This window comes from Oreochromis niloticus, linkage group LG9 (assembly GCF_001858045.2).
Source record: "Oreochromis niloticus isolate F11D_XX linkage group LG9, O_niloticus_UMD_NMBU, whole genome shotgun sequence".
Lineage (NCBI taxonomy): Eukaryota > Metazoa > Chordata > Actinopteri > Cichliformes > Cichlidae > Oreochromis > Oreochromis niloticus.
Window position 1 is genome coordinate 6,150,556 of NC_031974.2, and position 15,210 is coordinate 6,165,765.

General features: G+C 40.0%; 1 protein-coding gene across 2 annotated transcripts; it reads right to left on the reverse strand.

The window, feature by feature from the left end:
- Positions 1 to 6,928: 6,928 nt before the first annotated feature.
- On the reverse strand, positions 6,929 to 14,948 carry LOC109197593 (zinc finger protein 616-like). Of its 2 annotated transcripts, none has more exons than XM_025910299.1 (4): positions 14,923 to 14,948; positions 10,801 to 11,397; positions 7,860 to 8,456; positions 6,929 to 7,332 (listed from the first exon to the last, which is right to left on the reverse strand). In XM_025910299.1, exons 1-4 carry the CDS (start codon positions 14,938 to 14,940, stop codon positions 7,282 to 7,284), a joined length of 1,263 nt encoding a protein of 420 aa, XP_025766084.1. In that variant the 5' UTR covers positions 14,941 to 14,948; the 3' UTR covers positions 6,929 to 7,281. The 2 variants fall into 2 exon arrangements, with proteins under 2 accessions (XP_025766084.1, XP_019208486.2); XM_019352941.2 differs by having other exon boundaries at positions 6,929 to 7,337.
- Between the last annotated feature and the right edge of the window lie 262 nt (positions 14,949 to 15,210).

A 15,210-nucleotide genomic window follows, 5' to 3' on the forward strand; every position in this document is an offset into this window, starting at 1 on the left:
TCTTTTTCAGCTATTTATTAATACGTGACGTTATGTTTATATATGCCTGTATATATTGTGCTATTCTTAGTTAGTGTATTGTTTGTCTTTGTTAATTGTGCAAATTCCCTGCTGACTCGGCCTCGGTATGTCTAGAGGCAAGAATCAAGCGCACCCAAATGAACGCATCAGTGATCATGTGCACATCACGCAGAGTGGGAGTGAGAGACGAAAGGCGCAGCGGCAGTGTTGCCAACTTAGCGACTTTGTCGCTATATATAGCGAGTTTTCAGACCCCCTAGCGACTTTTTTTCTTAACAAAGTCGCTAAAAAAAAGACGTGAAAGCGCGTATCGCTTTTACTCTCAACAAGCAGCGGGTGCTGTAACGCAGGCAGTTCTTCTTTTACTCTTATGCTGTTTTGTCACAAGGTTTAAAACTACTTATAAACACACACACACACAAAGTAACTCCACCAGAGTGCCTATTTCGGGTCACTTTTGCCGGTCCAAGCCCAGGTAAAGGAGCAGGGTTGGAATTGTGACATTAAAAAAAACAATAATTGCTAAAAGAAATTTAATTTGTAATTCTAAATAAACTCTAAATGCATTTAGGACGTTTTTTACTCACTTTATGTCTCTTCCAAGATGTTATTTCTCTCTCCAACAACATAGGTTACAATTATATGAGCATGACCAATTATGCAAATTAGGAGATGACGTCATTTAGCGACTTCTAGCGACTTTTAGGACAGCCAATAGCGATTTTCCTTACTGAGGAGTTGGCAACAGTGCGCAGCGGCAGAGCACGGCAGTTGTAACGCACTTTGTGTGATTCCGTGTGCGTTAATGAAACTGTAAGTGTTATTACCTTTGACAGGTTAACTGGTACGATAATAGTAATAGTTGTTTGTGCATGTTGAAGCTAAAGTTATGCTCCGGTACACTGATATCACGTTAGTAGGTTTATTTAATTATTTAGTTAATTTGCACTAAGTTAATACCAGTGGCCAGAATCTCCTCCAACGATTACATCCCGCGGTTAAAGGATTGTTCTGTTTTTTATTGTTTAGTTTAACTGTTGTTAGCTTGCCACATCCTTGCCTTGGTACTAGCAACTGGAAAGATATGTGCTATTTAGCCAACTTCTGGTCTTAGGGTGACCCCTTGTGGACATGGTAAAATATTGCTGTGTCTGAGTAGATGATGTGTTCTGATTGTTGCTTAGTTATCTTTGACCCTGCTAATTATAGTATTGCCTGTTTCTGTTTCCAGAAAACCATGCTTTAGTCACCAATACTGCATCTGCCACAATTATAAGTGCATATCTGGCTGTACCACAGTTAAATTTATCATGGCAAGCCCTGCTGTAACCAGTTCATCTGAGAAGCTTCATTAAAGACAGTGAACTGAAAACTCCTGGACTGCTGCAGTCTTTCTGACCGAAGACTTAGGCCAGACTCGTATACACAGCCCTTCCCGTATATATGTGTATATATATATATATATATATTCTACATTAATGTTTGTTTATAATGGAGCACTGTAACAAAAAAATAATTAAAAAGAGATTTCCCCTAGGGATCAATAAAGTATTCTGATTCTGATTATTACCGTGTTTTTTGGAAAATACGGCACACTTAAAATCAATCCCTTGATTTTTCTGAAAATCGACAGTGCCACTTATAATCCCGTGTGCCTTATGTATGAATTCTGGTTGTGTTTACTGACCTTGAAACGATTTTATGTGGTACACGGCACTCGAAAATGTTTTAGTACGACTTTGCTCAGCTACGAACCCGAACCGCTGGATGGATTATTGGAGCATTACGGCTATCGTAGGCAGGAGCCTCGCGGGGTGATACAAACTGTGCTTCAACATAATATTACTGTATTGTGTGTGTGTATAACCTCCTTTTAAGTTTTGTGGATATAATACATGGTTATGCTGAAGATATGTCAGCCAATTTCCACTGGAAATGCCTTTTGGTTTAACTGTCAGCAAGGAACCGTTCTGGCACTGTTCCTCTTCACCATCTACACTGCAGACTTCTCCCACAACTCCACCCAGTGCTTCCTGCAGAAGTTCTCTGACGACTCTGCAATAGTCGGCCTCATCACTGATGGGGTACAAAAGTACATCATCTTTAAATCACTACTCAAAACTCATCTATTTAGAATTGCATACACCTGATCTGTCTTAGGCCATTTTTACCTTGCTCAGTTTTTATATTTGCTTTTATACTTTTATGACTGTTTATGTCTCAATTTTATCTACCATGTTTGCTATATATACATTTTTCTTATGTTTTTTATGGTATTGTTTACGTGTTACTGTAAGTTGACCTTGACGGTCTGAAAGGCGCCTATAAATAAAATGTATTATTATTATTACAGAGAACTGACCCGAGGCTTTGTGGACTGGTGCCAGCAGAACTACCTCCAGATCAACACTAGTAAAACCAAGGAGCTGCTGGTAGACTTCTGCAGGCACAAACATCCCCCACTTCAACCACTGAGGTCCAAGGTATGGACATTGAGACTGTGGACATCTACAGGTACCTTGGTGTTCATCTGAACTAAACTGGACTGGAATCATAACTCAGACACCCTCTACAGGAAAGGGCAGAGCAGGCTGTACCTGCTGCGGAGACTCAGGTCTTTTGGAGTGGAGGGTCCACTCCTGAAGACCTTCTATGACTCTGTGGTGGCCTCAGCCATCTTTTACGGTGTGGCCTGCTGGGGCGGCAGCATCTCTGCTGGGGACAGTAAGAGACAGAACAGGCTGATCAGAAGGGCCAGCTCTGTTCTAGGATGCCCTCTGGACCCAGTAGTGGTGGTGAGTGACAGGAGAATGGTGGCTAAGCTGTCATCCCTGTTGGACAACATCTCCCACCCCATGCAGGAGACTCTGACAGCACTGAGCAGCTCCTTCGGTGGCTGCGGCACCTACGATGTGGGACGGAGAGATTTTGCAGGTCTTTCCTCCCCACTGCTGTCAGACTCCACAACAAAGACTTCAGATAGAGCTGGGCGATATAAGATTTTTTCATATCACGATATGTTTTTTTCATTTCAGGCGATAACGATATATATCACGATATAAGCCAAATAACTATATTTGTAAGATTTAAATGTGCCGTTGCTCACAAGTAAAATGTGAAATAATTAGCAGCTTGTTTTAATTAAAATATTTATTTCCCATAATAAGTTCAACAGGGTAGATGTACTTAAGGAACATGAGACTTCAGTTTCAGATAAAGGCAAATATTGTAAACTACACAAAAGGCAGCCGCTAAAGCGTTTAAGTTTCAAAATAGAACAAACAAAACAGACCACTAAATTGTCAATTTCACTTAGAAACAAAATATTAATTCTAAAAATAAATCTTAGGTCGTTTTACAGAAGAACAGACAAAATTGACTAACTTTTGTCAATATCAAATAAACTGAGAACTAACGTCCACACGTACACGGAGATTTTCCTTTTTCGTTTTAAAAAATAATCCCGTCCACACGTAAACGCATAAATGAAGGAAAACGCTGCTAGGAACATGCCAAAGCAACAGGTGGCCATATATTCCTAACCGTGTAGAAATGTTGGCCAATCAGAAGTCTAGAAGCCTCGGTAGGAAATAGTAAACAAAGATGGGGCATAGAAACAGAACCGAGTCGTATGTGTGGAGGGACAGTAACTATGTGTGTATATGTAAGCATTTAAACACTGCAGAGAGTACAATTAACAGTAACAGTATTGTAGAAATTCATTTCACCGAAACAATAACGTGGCGCACAGTGTGACGTCAAAAAAGGCGCACACCTTTGACGCTGCGTTTTCTCCGTTTTTCTTGTCCACACGTAAATGCAAAAACGGAGTTTTCGAAAATATCCACCCTGGCAGGCGTTTTTAGAAACCTCCGTTTTCAGTGACTGAAAACGCCGTTTACGTGTGGACGAAAGGTGCAAACGCATAGAAAAATCTGCGTTTTCAAAAATACCCGGGTACGTGTGGACGTAGCATCAATCTCTCCTTGTTGTATAGCTTAGCTTTTCAAACAGTTTTAACAGTTACTTTAGTCTGACAAAAGCCGAATGACGAATTAGCGCTTTCAGTCAGAGATTGAGCATGCACCGCTTTATTGTATATCCAGACTTGCTTTCGGCACAATTTACAGTGCGCGCTACTCTGTTTTTTGTCAGACTTGAAATAGCCGAAATACCTTCACACTACGGAACTTCTGTGGCCCTTCCGTTTGACAATCTCTCCGGCATTGGAACCATCATCTGTTTTTTCTTCGGTAACCTTTGCTCACGCTCTCGGTTGATTTTTCTCTAGCAAACTCATTTCCTTCATTACCTGGGCGGCCCGGCTGCAAAAACAAATACACATGTGCGCCTTGGTGCTTGTGCTGTACGTAACAAGTCATGTGACGTGACGCTGCGGCTGTGATTGGTTCGGCTCTGCGCTACTTAATTTGGATTGGCTGTTCTTTTTTTTTTTTTTTTTAAGAGGACAAGAGAGATGAGGCCTATCGCAATAGTTTAATTTTTCTATCGAGAAAAAGTTATTTCGCAATACATATCGTTATCGTTTTATCGCCCAGCTCTAACTTCAGACTGATCAAACACACACATGTGCAATAACACTAATGTGCAATACTCTTTCTGGCATTGTTGTATTATACTCAGTTGTATGTAGTATTTCATTTTATTCTATTGTGTATCTTATGGATATATTATTCCAGTGTTTTTTCTCAAATTTTTCTATGCAACTTTGCACTGTCCACTGCTGCAACAAAACAAATTTCCCACACGTGGGACTACTAAGGTTATCTTATGCAACCGAGACTACATATCTCCCATACTGGCATCCTTACACTGGCTACCAGTTAGGTTTTGAATTCATTTTAAGATTTTATTATGTGTTTTCGAAGCGTTGCATGGGTTAGCACCCTCAAACCTTTCTGATCTTTTAAATTGGTTCGCTCCTGCAAGATCACTGAAGTCTGTGGATCAGATGCTTTTAGCTGTCCCAAGGTCCAGATTAAACACAGAGGATAAGAAAGGTCTGGGTCTCTTATCTGGTAACAAAATAGATTTCTTTTTGTTTTGTGAAGCTACAAACTGATGAACTAGATTACTGGTAGAATGACGTATAAATGAAACATGGTTTGCCCTCTTATGCATATTGTATTGATGTATCATGACTAGTGACGTGCGATACCACTGATTTCCTTTCTGATCCGATACCAAGTAAAATTCAGGGTGGTATCGACGATACTGAACCGATACCGATACTTTGTACAAAAACTTATTTTATTTATTGTATCTAATTTTATCATCATCATGATTACAGGACATCAGACTACTTGTTCTTATCACATAATAAAGCCAAATTCATCATGGCTCTAAGTTCAATAATTGCTATGTCCTCTGCCTCATGTAATTAGGAGCTGGTGTGTAGGAGCCATTTTTCTTATTTCCCTGTCTTTATCACCACTAGAGGGTTGTATTTCATTTTATGTACTGGTTATGGCAGAGGTAGGTACGGGGTTATTTAAGGTCAAGGGTAATTCTGTCCAGGTGTTGCTGATGAGAAGGGGCAAACCATTTCCTACTGTGCTTAGTCTAGTTACTTGTCTGTGTTTAAATGGAAATTTAAATGGACGTTGCAAAGGAAATAAATGTACCTTTAGGCCCCCTCCTTGATTCAGAGTCTTTCCCTTTTGACGTAAATGGTCTCCTTGACTCTGGTCTCAAACCAGCGTTCCTCCCTGTCGAAGATCTGTACCTGTGTTCCTGGAGGACAGGCGGGTCCATAGACCTGGAGACTGTACTTGGGTTCAACTTCCAGTGAAACTGAGGCCACAGCTCAGGACAATATAAGATTGAAAAATGCTGCCTGGTCTAATGGGTCTCAATCTCTGCAACGTTCAGCTTTCAGAACATCCCACCTTGTATGAGGAAAACGTTGATGAACTTTAATGAAACCACAACTTTAAAAAATGAATTCCCAAAATTAATTGTTTCAACATCTTAAACACAAAATCACAAGTTTTAATACCTACAGCAAGTTAAAGGAAAAATAAAAGATTTTAAAGCTCTTTCAACCTTTTTTCTCAAATATAAAACAGCTGACTGCACTTATATGCATCTTTTATGGGATTGTCTAAAAATGTCTCAATTCTGGCTCTGCATCAACAAGAAAATGAACTTGATACTAAACTGTAAGACCTGTAAAGATCTGGGTCAATTCTTACCACAGTTGCTGCCTCTGAATAAAAATCTGGACAAAAAGAGATCCACGTTATTAAATAAGCTTATGTTAAATGTCAGGAGATGTGTTATTGAACTGGATTACGGAGCAGCCCACCTACTGTAACTCAGTGTTACAAGGAAATTTTTAATAACTTTCAGGTCAGATTTTTAATAAGCTGCAGGAACCCTGTTCAGTGTGAGTGGAGAACAGCCAAGTCTCCTCCTCTGATAAACCTCCATCTGTGCCACTGAAAACAGTTCATCTGACTCTGACTGTAAACATGTTTCCATTTGTCACTTCAGTCTTTACTCTGAAATACGGGAAATGAAATCACAGCTCAAACTTCTTCATCCAACTGCTGGAACAAAGCAAACCACTCGACATGAACACTGAAGCAGAACAGTTTAGAAAGCTTAAAATGGAACTGGAGAACCATTTTCATTCACAGCTGCCTCATCAGATCTTTACAGGAGATTCAAACTGAACTCTGTGGAGCCTGATCCCAAGGGTTTTGAGTCTGACCTTGAAACCAGAAGAGGATCTTTCTGTCTCTTACACTGATGTTTGCACAGAGCAGATAATGAAGTGAATGTTTTGGCACATTGGTAACAGTGAAACAGTTTATTAGTAACGTGGGATCGTTTGTGTTTGGAGTATGAACTGAGATTCCTGAAGCTCTTGTCACACTGGTCACAGCTGTAGTTTCCTTCCATGTGTGTACGTTCATGACGGCTCCGAGGATCTGATTGTGAGAAGCTTTTGTCACAGTGTCTGCACTTGTATGGTTTCTCTCCTGTGTGGACTCGTTTGTGTGTTTTAGGCCCACTTGCAGTAATGAAAGATGACCCACACTGATCACAGACGTACTTTTTAACCCCACTGTGAATGAGTTCATGTCGTTTTAATCCACTTAACGTGGTGAAGCTTCTCCCACATTCTTTGCAGTAGTTCAGTTTGTCTCCAGTGTGTTTACGTTGATGTATTTTCAGGGTTTCTTGGTAACTGAAAGTTTTTCCACAAAGGTCACAGCGAAAGTCTTTTTCACCTCAACAGTGATGACAGGGTTGAGAACTGGATCCATCCGTGTCGCTCTGCTTCTAAACTATGACACAAAGACAGTGTAAGTCAGTCCTTCAACATTTTTATCCTGAACGTCGCCTGAAATAAAGAGCATCTCTGCAGACGTCCAATTACATGTTACTGTTTCAGTTAAAAAACTCCGTTTACTGGGCTACAATAACTACAATACTACCACCATAATACTACAGTAATAGTTGTTTCATGTTACAGCAACATCTGACTGACACTAAAGTACTTCTTTGCTAATATTTGCAGGGTACCAACACAGTGTTAAACTACTAATGTAACACTGCAGTAAAACTAATTTAATACTGCATTAATAACACTGTAACTGTGCAGTTATAACACTCCGCTGACTGGGACACAGGAATAACACTACTACCCCCATGACACTGCAATTATAATATTAAATTAGTATTTTTGACACTAATGTCTAAGAGTACTAAAGTTATAAATAAGCATTGATACTACTGCTACAATACCATTATTATAGCTGCTTTTCCATGCAGTGGAATTGCTAACATGCAAAAATATAAATACATACCTCACAGTAACTGCACTTGTAGAGTCTCTTTCTGGTGTGGATCTGTTGGTGTTGTCTCAGGTGACGTGGAGCTTTAAAAGTCTTCTCACACAGGTCACATTTATAAGGTCTCTCCTCAGTGTGGGTAAACATGTGTTGTTGTAACTGTGCGTCTGTTGTAAAATGTTTGCCACACTGATCACAGCAGTACACATCATGTCCGGTGTGAATGCGTAGGTGTGCATTTCGGTACCCTATCCGGCTGAAGGTTTTTCCACAAATGTCACAGCTGTATGCCTTAATTCCAGAGTGGGTAACTAGATGACTCTGTAAGCTGCTACTGTGAGTAAAAGCTCTGCCACACTGATCACAGCTGTACGCTTTAACTCCACTGTGGATGAGTTGGTGTGTTTTTAGGGAACCCTTCAGGGTAAAACTCTTTCCACACATGTCACAGCTGAACGGTCTCTCTCCAGTGTGGATGACCTGATGACGGTTTAGTGAAGTCTTATCAATAAAACCCATCCCACACTCGTCACAGGTGTATGTTTTCTGTCCCTTTCTTCTGTGAGGTTTGTCGGCCTCCTGAGAGCGCTGACTTCTGGCTCCATGTTGGTCCTGCAGTGACAGAGATACAAACAGAGGCAGTGAGTGAAATGCAGTCGTGGAACAAACTGAACCTTCAAACTCCCTCCATTAACACTAGTTTTAAACCTGAAGGTGGAGTGTGGCACCAAACACCTTAAAGGTCTCTTAACCCCACCTGCTGGTAGTTCTAACACATTACATCATACCTGGTGTTAAAAATAACTCATGACTTTTTAAACACTCTAAAATCATTTTTTCCTTGTTTTCCTTACTTTTACTCTGCACATTTTAAAAAAGGACTTTCTCCTCATTACATTTTCAAAACAGTCTTTTTACTTTTGGTTTGAGGAATTTGAGGGGAGTTATTTCATCACTAAGGGCATCAAACATCAAACCAATTTGAGCCTGAAAAGTAACACATGAAAGTCAATCCTGATCGTGTACTAATCACCAGGGTATGAAACATCAAAAGAGATGAAAGAGGCAAAACTGTGAGTCATAGTCAGGAGTTAAAGTGAGACGATGTTCTTCTTTCTTTTTTGCACAGCACCTGAACAAACAGGTAATTTCAAATGCAGCATTTCTATCAACAAACATCAGCAAACACACAAACTGTTTGTGTGCAGTTTGTCTCACAGTGTGTTGCTGGCTAAAGGTCCAGCTGCTGTACATCACAGGGAGAGAAAAGAAAGAGAGCTAACTTCACTCAGAGATGGAGAAAGATAAGACACACAGGACAGGAGAGGAAGAAGAGAGGTTAGATTTAAAGGGAAGGACTGCTCAGTGGGATTTGATCAACTGGAGATTAAAGCTTACATGTAAGTCCTCATGTGTTGAAATCAGATATTGGGTCTGTAGTAGAGATGGCACGATACCACTTTTTTATGTCCGATACTGATATCATAAATTTGGATATCTGCCGATACCGATATGAATCCGATATAGTGTGTTTTTAATCAATAAAACTCTTTTTTTAATATCTTGCTGATTTTTGTATAAGTTCATACTCAAGTAAAAAAAACAACAACAAAACAAAACAAAACACTAAAGCTATTCTGTTATACCTGTATGCAAAAAATACACTGCATCCAAAATATTTCATAATTCAGCAATACTGATCAATCTAATAAACGTAAACCTGCACCATCCTCCCTATTCCGGTATTTTAAAGAGTAAGTAACCTAACTAACAGAGTTCTAAAACTCCCATCAAAAAAAAAGAAAAGAAAGGGAACCACCCACCCTCCACCTCATGATGCTTGCACGGAAATCAATTATTTCTCAAGAACAATTAAATAGATTCCTCATCTTTCTTCAACAGAACTGCAGACTGCACAGATGGTACCTTCCAAAAGGATAAAGTACTATAGCTTACTCGGGTATATTAGACTTAATAGTTACTATATACAGTAATGAACTTCTATACATTTTACATCAGATTAAAACTTTGGGTGTAAGATTCAGATAATTATTTATTAAAAGCTAGACATTTTAAATGAGAATAAGGAAGAAAAGTATGTCTTTGTGCCCCCTTTTCCCTGTTCATGCCCTATCGGCCCCCCTGGCTAAACTTTACTAGATCCGCCCCTGCACAGTAACCAGCCGTCAGCTACATAGAAAAGGATCCTGGTGTAGAACGTAAATAAATTCTAACAACAGCTTATCAAGCTTAAACGTGCTGCAGTTGTTCAGCCGCTGGTTTCCTCTTTCTGGCGCGAAGTGGGCGATAAACAAGCAAGAGAGACGGACTTGCGACAGAAAAGCCAATCAGCTGATCATTAATCAGTTTCATGATTGAAGTAGCAGCAGGAGAGGGAGGGAGAGAGAAGAGGCAGTCACTCCATATATCGGTTGTTAAGCTTAACATGGAAACGCTTTACAAACATTCAGAGATGAACTTACACACTTGCTGTACTTCTCTCTGGGATAACTTCCTCGGATATGAAATGCTGGTTTGGTAGCGAGGCTCCAAATACACACAGCCGCTCTATCACGTGACGCATACTGCCGCCACGTGCTACGATTATGAGCCGAGTTACACCATGTCGCAAGTTTTGTGAGGGTTTTTTTTGATATTCAATGGATCGGATTACATTTTTTATCGCTCTCTGATATCAGATCCGGTAATGTAAGTCAGTATCGGACCGATACCGATATGTAATATCGGATCGGTCCATCTTTAGTCTGTACATATGACATTATGGGTTTTTTTCAGATTGTGAAACTTGCTGCAAAACAACCTGAGGCAGATTAACTGTGCCTCAGATTCAGCCTTTTCCATGCAGTACAATTGCTAACATGCTAACATAGTTTAATGAGCAGAGTTGTTCCAAACAGTCAGGCTAAAATGACAAGATACAAATATAAATACATACCTCACAGTAACCGCGCTTAGAGAGTCTCTTTCTGGTGTGGATCTGTTGGTGTCGTCTCAGGTAACGTGGAGATTTAAAAGTCTTCTCACACAGGTCACATTTATAAGGTCTCTCCTCAGTGTGGGTAAACATGTGGCTTTGTAACTGTGTGTCTGTTATAAACTCTTTGCCACACTGATCACAGCAGTACACATCATGTCTGGTGTGAATGCGTAGGTGTCTATTTCTGCTCTCAATCCGGCTGAAGGTTTTTCCACAAATGTCACAGCTGTATGCCTTAATTCCAGAGTGGGTAACTAGATGCTTCTGTAAGTAGCTACTGTGAGTAAAAGCTCTGCCACACTGATCACAGCTGTACGCTTTAACTCCACTGTGGATGAGTTGGTGTGTTTTTAGGGAACCCTTCCTGGAAAAAGTCTTTCCACACATGTCACAGCTGAACGGTCTCTCTCCAGTGTGGATGACCTGATGACGGTTTAGTGAAGTCTTATCAATAAAACCCATCCCACACTCGTCACAGGTGTATGTTTTCTGTCCCTTTCTTCTGTGAGGTTTGTCGGCCTCCTGAGAGCGCTGACTTCTCGCTCCATGTTGGTCCTGCAGTGACAGAGATACAAACAGAGGCAGTGAGTGAAATGCAGTCATGGAACAAACTGAACCTTCAAACTCCCTCCATTAACACTAGTTTTAAACCTGAAGGTGGAGTGTGGCACCAAACACCTTAAAGGTCTCTTATCCCCACCTGCTGGTAGTTCTAACACATTACATCATACCCTGTGTTAAAAATAATTCATGACTGTTTAAACACTCTAAAATCATTTTTTCCTTATTTTACTGTAATGAGGACTTTCTCCTCATTACATTTTCAAAACAGTCTTTTTACTTTTGGTTTGAGGAATTTGAGGGGAGTTATTTCATAACTAAGGGCATCAAACATCAAACCAATTTGAGCCTGAAAAGTAACACATGAAAGACAATCCTGATCGTGTACTAATCACCAGGGTATGAAACATAAAAAGAGATGAAAGAGGCAAAACTGTGTGTCATAGTCAGGAGTTAAAGTGAGACATTGTTGTTCTTTCTTTTTTGCACAGCACCTGAACAAACAGGTAATTTCAAATGCAGCGTTTCTATCAACAAACATCAGCAAACACACAAACTGTTTGTGTGCAATTTGTCTCACAGTGTGTTGATGGCTAAAGGTCCAGCTGCTGTACATCACAGGGAGAGAAAAGAAAGAGAGCTAACTTCACTCAGAGATGGAGAAAGACAAGACACACAGGACAGGAGAGGAAGAAGAGAGGTTAGATTTAAAGGGAAGGACTGCTCAGTGGGATTTGATCAACTGCAGATTAAAGCTTACATGTAAGTCCTCATGTGTTGAAATCAGATATTGGGTCTGTACATGTGACATTATGTTTTTTCAGGTTGTGAAACTTGCTGCAAAACAATCTGAGGCAGATTAACTGTGTTATTTAAAGACTGCATGAAGATCCTCTGCAGGTTAGTGCAGGATAAACAGGTTAGTTTGCTGAACTGTGATGGATTTAAAGTAAAGAACAGTGTGTGACTGGTGCACAGTGACTGTGGTGCTCATGTCAGAGTCAGATTACATCAAGTGGAGCAGAGATTCATTTAAACTGAAGCTCATGATGCTGACATTCATTCACTGAGTTCCACCTTCATACCAACAGTATAGTGTCTAATATAAAGACAGTGTACTGTCAGTGTAGAGGATGGAAACCAGCCAGGACAGCTCATGAAACATCTGCTGACATCTGGTTGAATTCAGTTGTGTACATCCACAGAGAGCAGCAGGTCAGCTGATCACAGCCTGTACTTTAAGAAAATCTACTGGAGCTCTCAATAGAAATTATTGTGAGCTGTGATTCTTTTCCCCACGCTGAGCCACTACAGCTGATTTTAGGGTTCCCACCTGCTCAATCCCACTTTAACCTCTTCCCTGCTCATGTTCCTGTTTAGAGGCAAAGTCGCCCTCTACAATGTAGGCAACAGAAAATACACGTTTTATTTTCCTTCATTTTCTACTTAACTGATTCAAACAGAGTACCTTTATTACAAATAAATAGTTTGTATTTAATCTACTAATCTTATTTTATTATTACATTAATAAAGCACAAGGTTCAGTTAGCTTTGGATAAAAACGTGGTTAAAATGTTCATCAAGGAGCTACTTTTACTTTCTTACTGACAGGACATTTACGAGCCTGTACTTTTTTACTTTAGCTTGAGTAAGGAAGGTGAATGAATACTTTTACTGAAGTATTTTTAACACTAATATCTGTACTTCTACTTAAGTATAGAGTAAATGTACTTTTGCCTCCTCTGATTATTTCTATAACATTATTTATATCAGTGATGGCCAAATGAAGCTTTCTGAAACACTGAAGCTTGTATTGAAAAAGGTTCATTACTCAAAGCTTTTCAACACAGTCCTCTTTGGTGACATCTGCTGGCCAAACATATGAAGAACAGCTTGAATCTACAAATTATTTTTTTGGGTGATGAAAAAACTGTTAGGTTTAATGTATGTGTTACAGGTTGCCATTTAAAAAGCTTGAATGCTTCTGTTTGCTATCCGCGTAACCTACGCATATGACTACGTGCATGACATTGATAAGGGGAACAAGCAGCCTTGAGAAGAACAGATTCTACCAACAACAATCTGGGAGAGCTGCACTCCCATCAGATAACCACACACAATGTATAATCATGCTTGCACAGCACAATCACTTTGTAATAGGGGTGCCACGATTAGTCGACTAGTCACGATTACGTCGACTATCAAAATCGTCGACGACTGATTTAATAGTCGACGCATCGTTTGAAGCTTTGTAAGATCCCAAAAGACGCAGGAATAAGTTGTAGGATTTAAGAGTGTAATAACGGACTGAAACAGAAGATGGCAGCACTGCATGTACAAGGATGCCAGCTACCGTTAAACTCCAAAGAAGAAGAAGTAGCTCTGTCCCAGAATTCGTAGCGTAGACCAGCTCAGTTTCCAACAATGGCGGCAGCTAGTTAGTTTCAATATTACTCTTATTATTCTTTCTGGGTCACAAAATAAACGTTTAACATATTTTCAGGCGAGAATGTAACTGTGTAAACCTCAAATATCTGTTCAGTTTATCAAGACACCGCATATTTTCAAAAGCGCTCCGACGTTTTTGGAGACGTCTGTTACCCACTAGCTCGATAGCTAGCCGGGGACAAGGCTCACTAGAGCCGGTGGGAACACCGGACTCCCGGCAAATCGTTTTCAAACCCACCGCAGTCTATCGCTACTCAGGTTAAACATACATAAGTCACTTAGATAACTTAAACATGTTATTGTTTGGCTTTCTTTTAGTATTTTATTTGTTCCTGAGTAAATCGGTTTGGCTGAGATTAAAGTTATAGTTTTTACACAGCCGAATAAACGTCAAGCAGACAACTGATTATCAGAAGTGTGAGATGCTCGAGAATATACTCCGGTGTCCTGTTATATTTTAGATAGCAAGGAGTTTATTAAACTTCACCGAAACAATGTGCAAGTTTCATTACAGACCCTAAACACTTCAAGCTGTAAGCTAATGATAGTTATATAAGAGCAGATGCATGCTGGTGCAATAAGCTGTATGTTTTACTTCCAATGGATGCATGATCCGATTAGTCGACTAAGCGCAAAAATAATCGATGACTAGTCGACTATCAAAATAATCGTTTGTGGCAGCCCTACTTTGTAACCAGTTATAGGAGTTTCTCATAGGTAATACAACAACAAGCTTTATGAATATTCATGTGTGTAACCAATAAAAACAACCTGCAGGGGGAAAGCAAGTTGAAGTGGGTTGGAGACAACGGCTTCCCCCTCGCGAGTGAAAACTTGAGCTCTGTGTGACCTCGTTCCTGAGCGAGTTTCTGTTTATCCGGCAGCATCAGGGGTGAAACTGTTATGTCCATTTGAATATTAATAATTTTGATGAATAAACCTTCCTTATTTTAACATGTGCTGTGCTGTGGTCTCTAAAAAACAACATAATATACAACACAGTCATATGTTGGGAGTATGAGAGTTTTAGACGTGACTGATTATTTGGTGAAACTGTGATATTTTCCTCACCTTCTGTGTTGAGCTCATTGTTTCCTCTGTAGTGACTCAGCTGAGTCCAGATGGCTGAAAATGTTCCTCTGCTGCTCCGTCAGACTCTTCTCCTCCTGCTGATCAGCTGGGACACAAAACAGATCTTTGTTAGGCTCCACACTGCACTGAAGAGTCAAAGTGTCTCATATGTTCATCTGACAACACAAAGTACAAATCTGTGAGACGTGTTGTGCTGCAAAGTGAGGAAACTCTCTCACTCACTTATACTTCAGGAGGAACTTTGTGACATTGGCTCTAATATTCTAA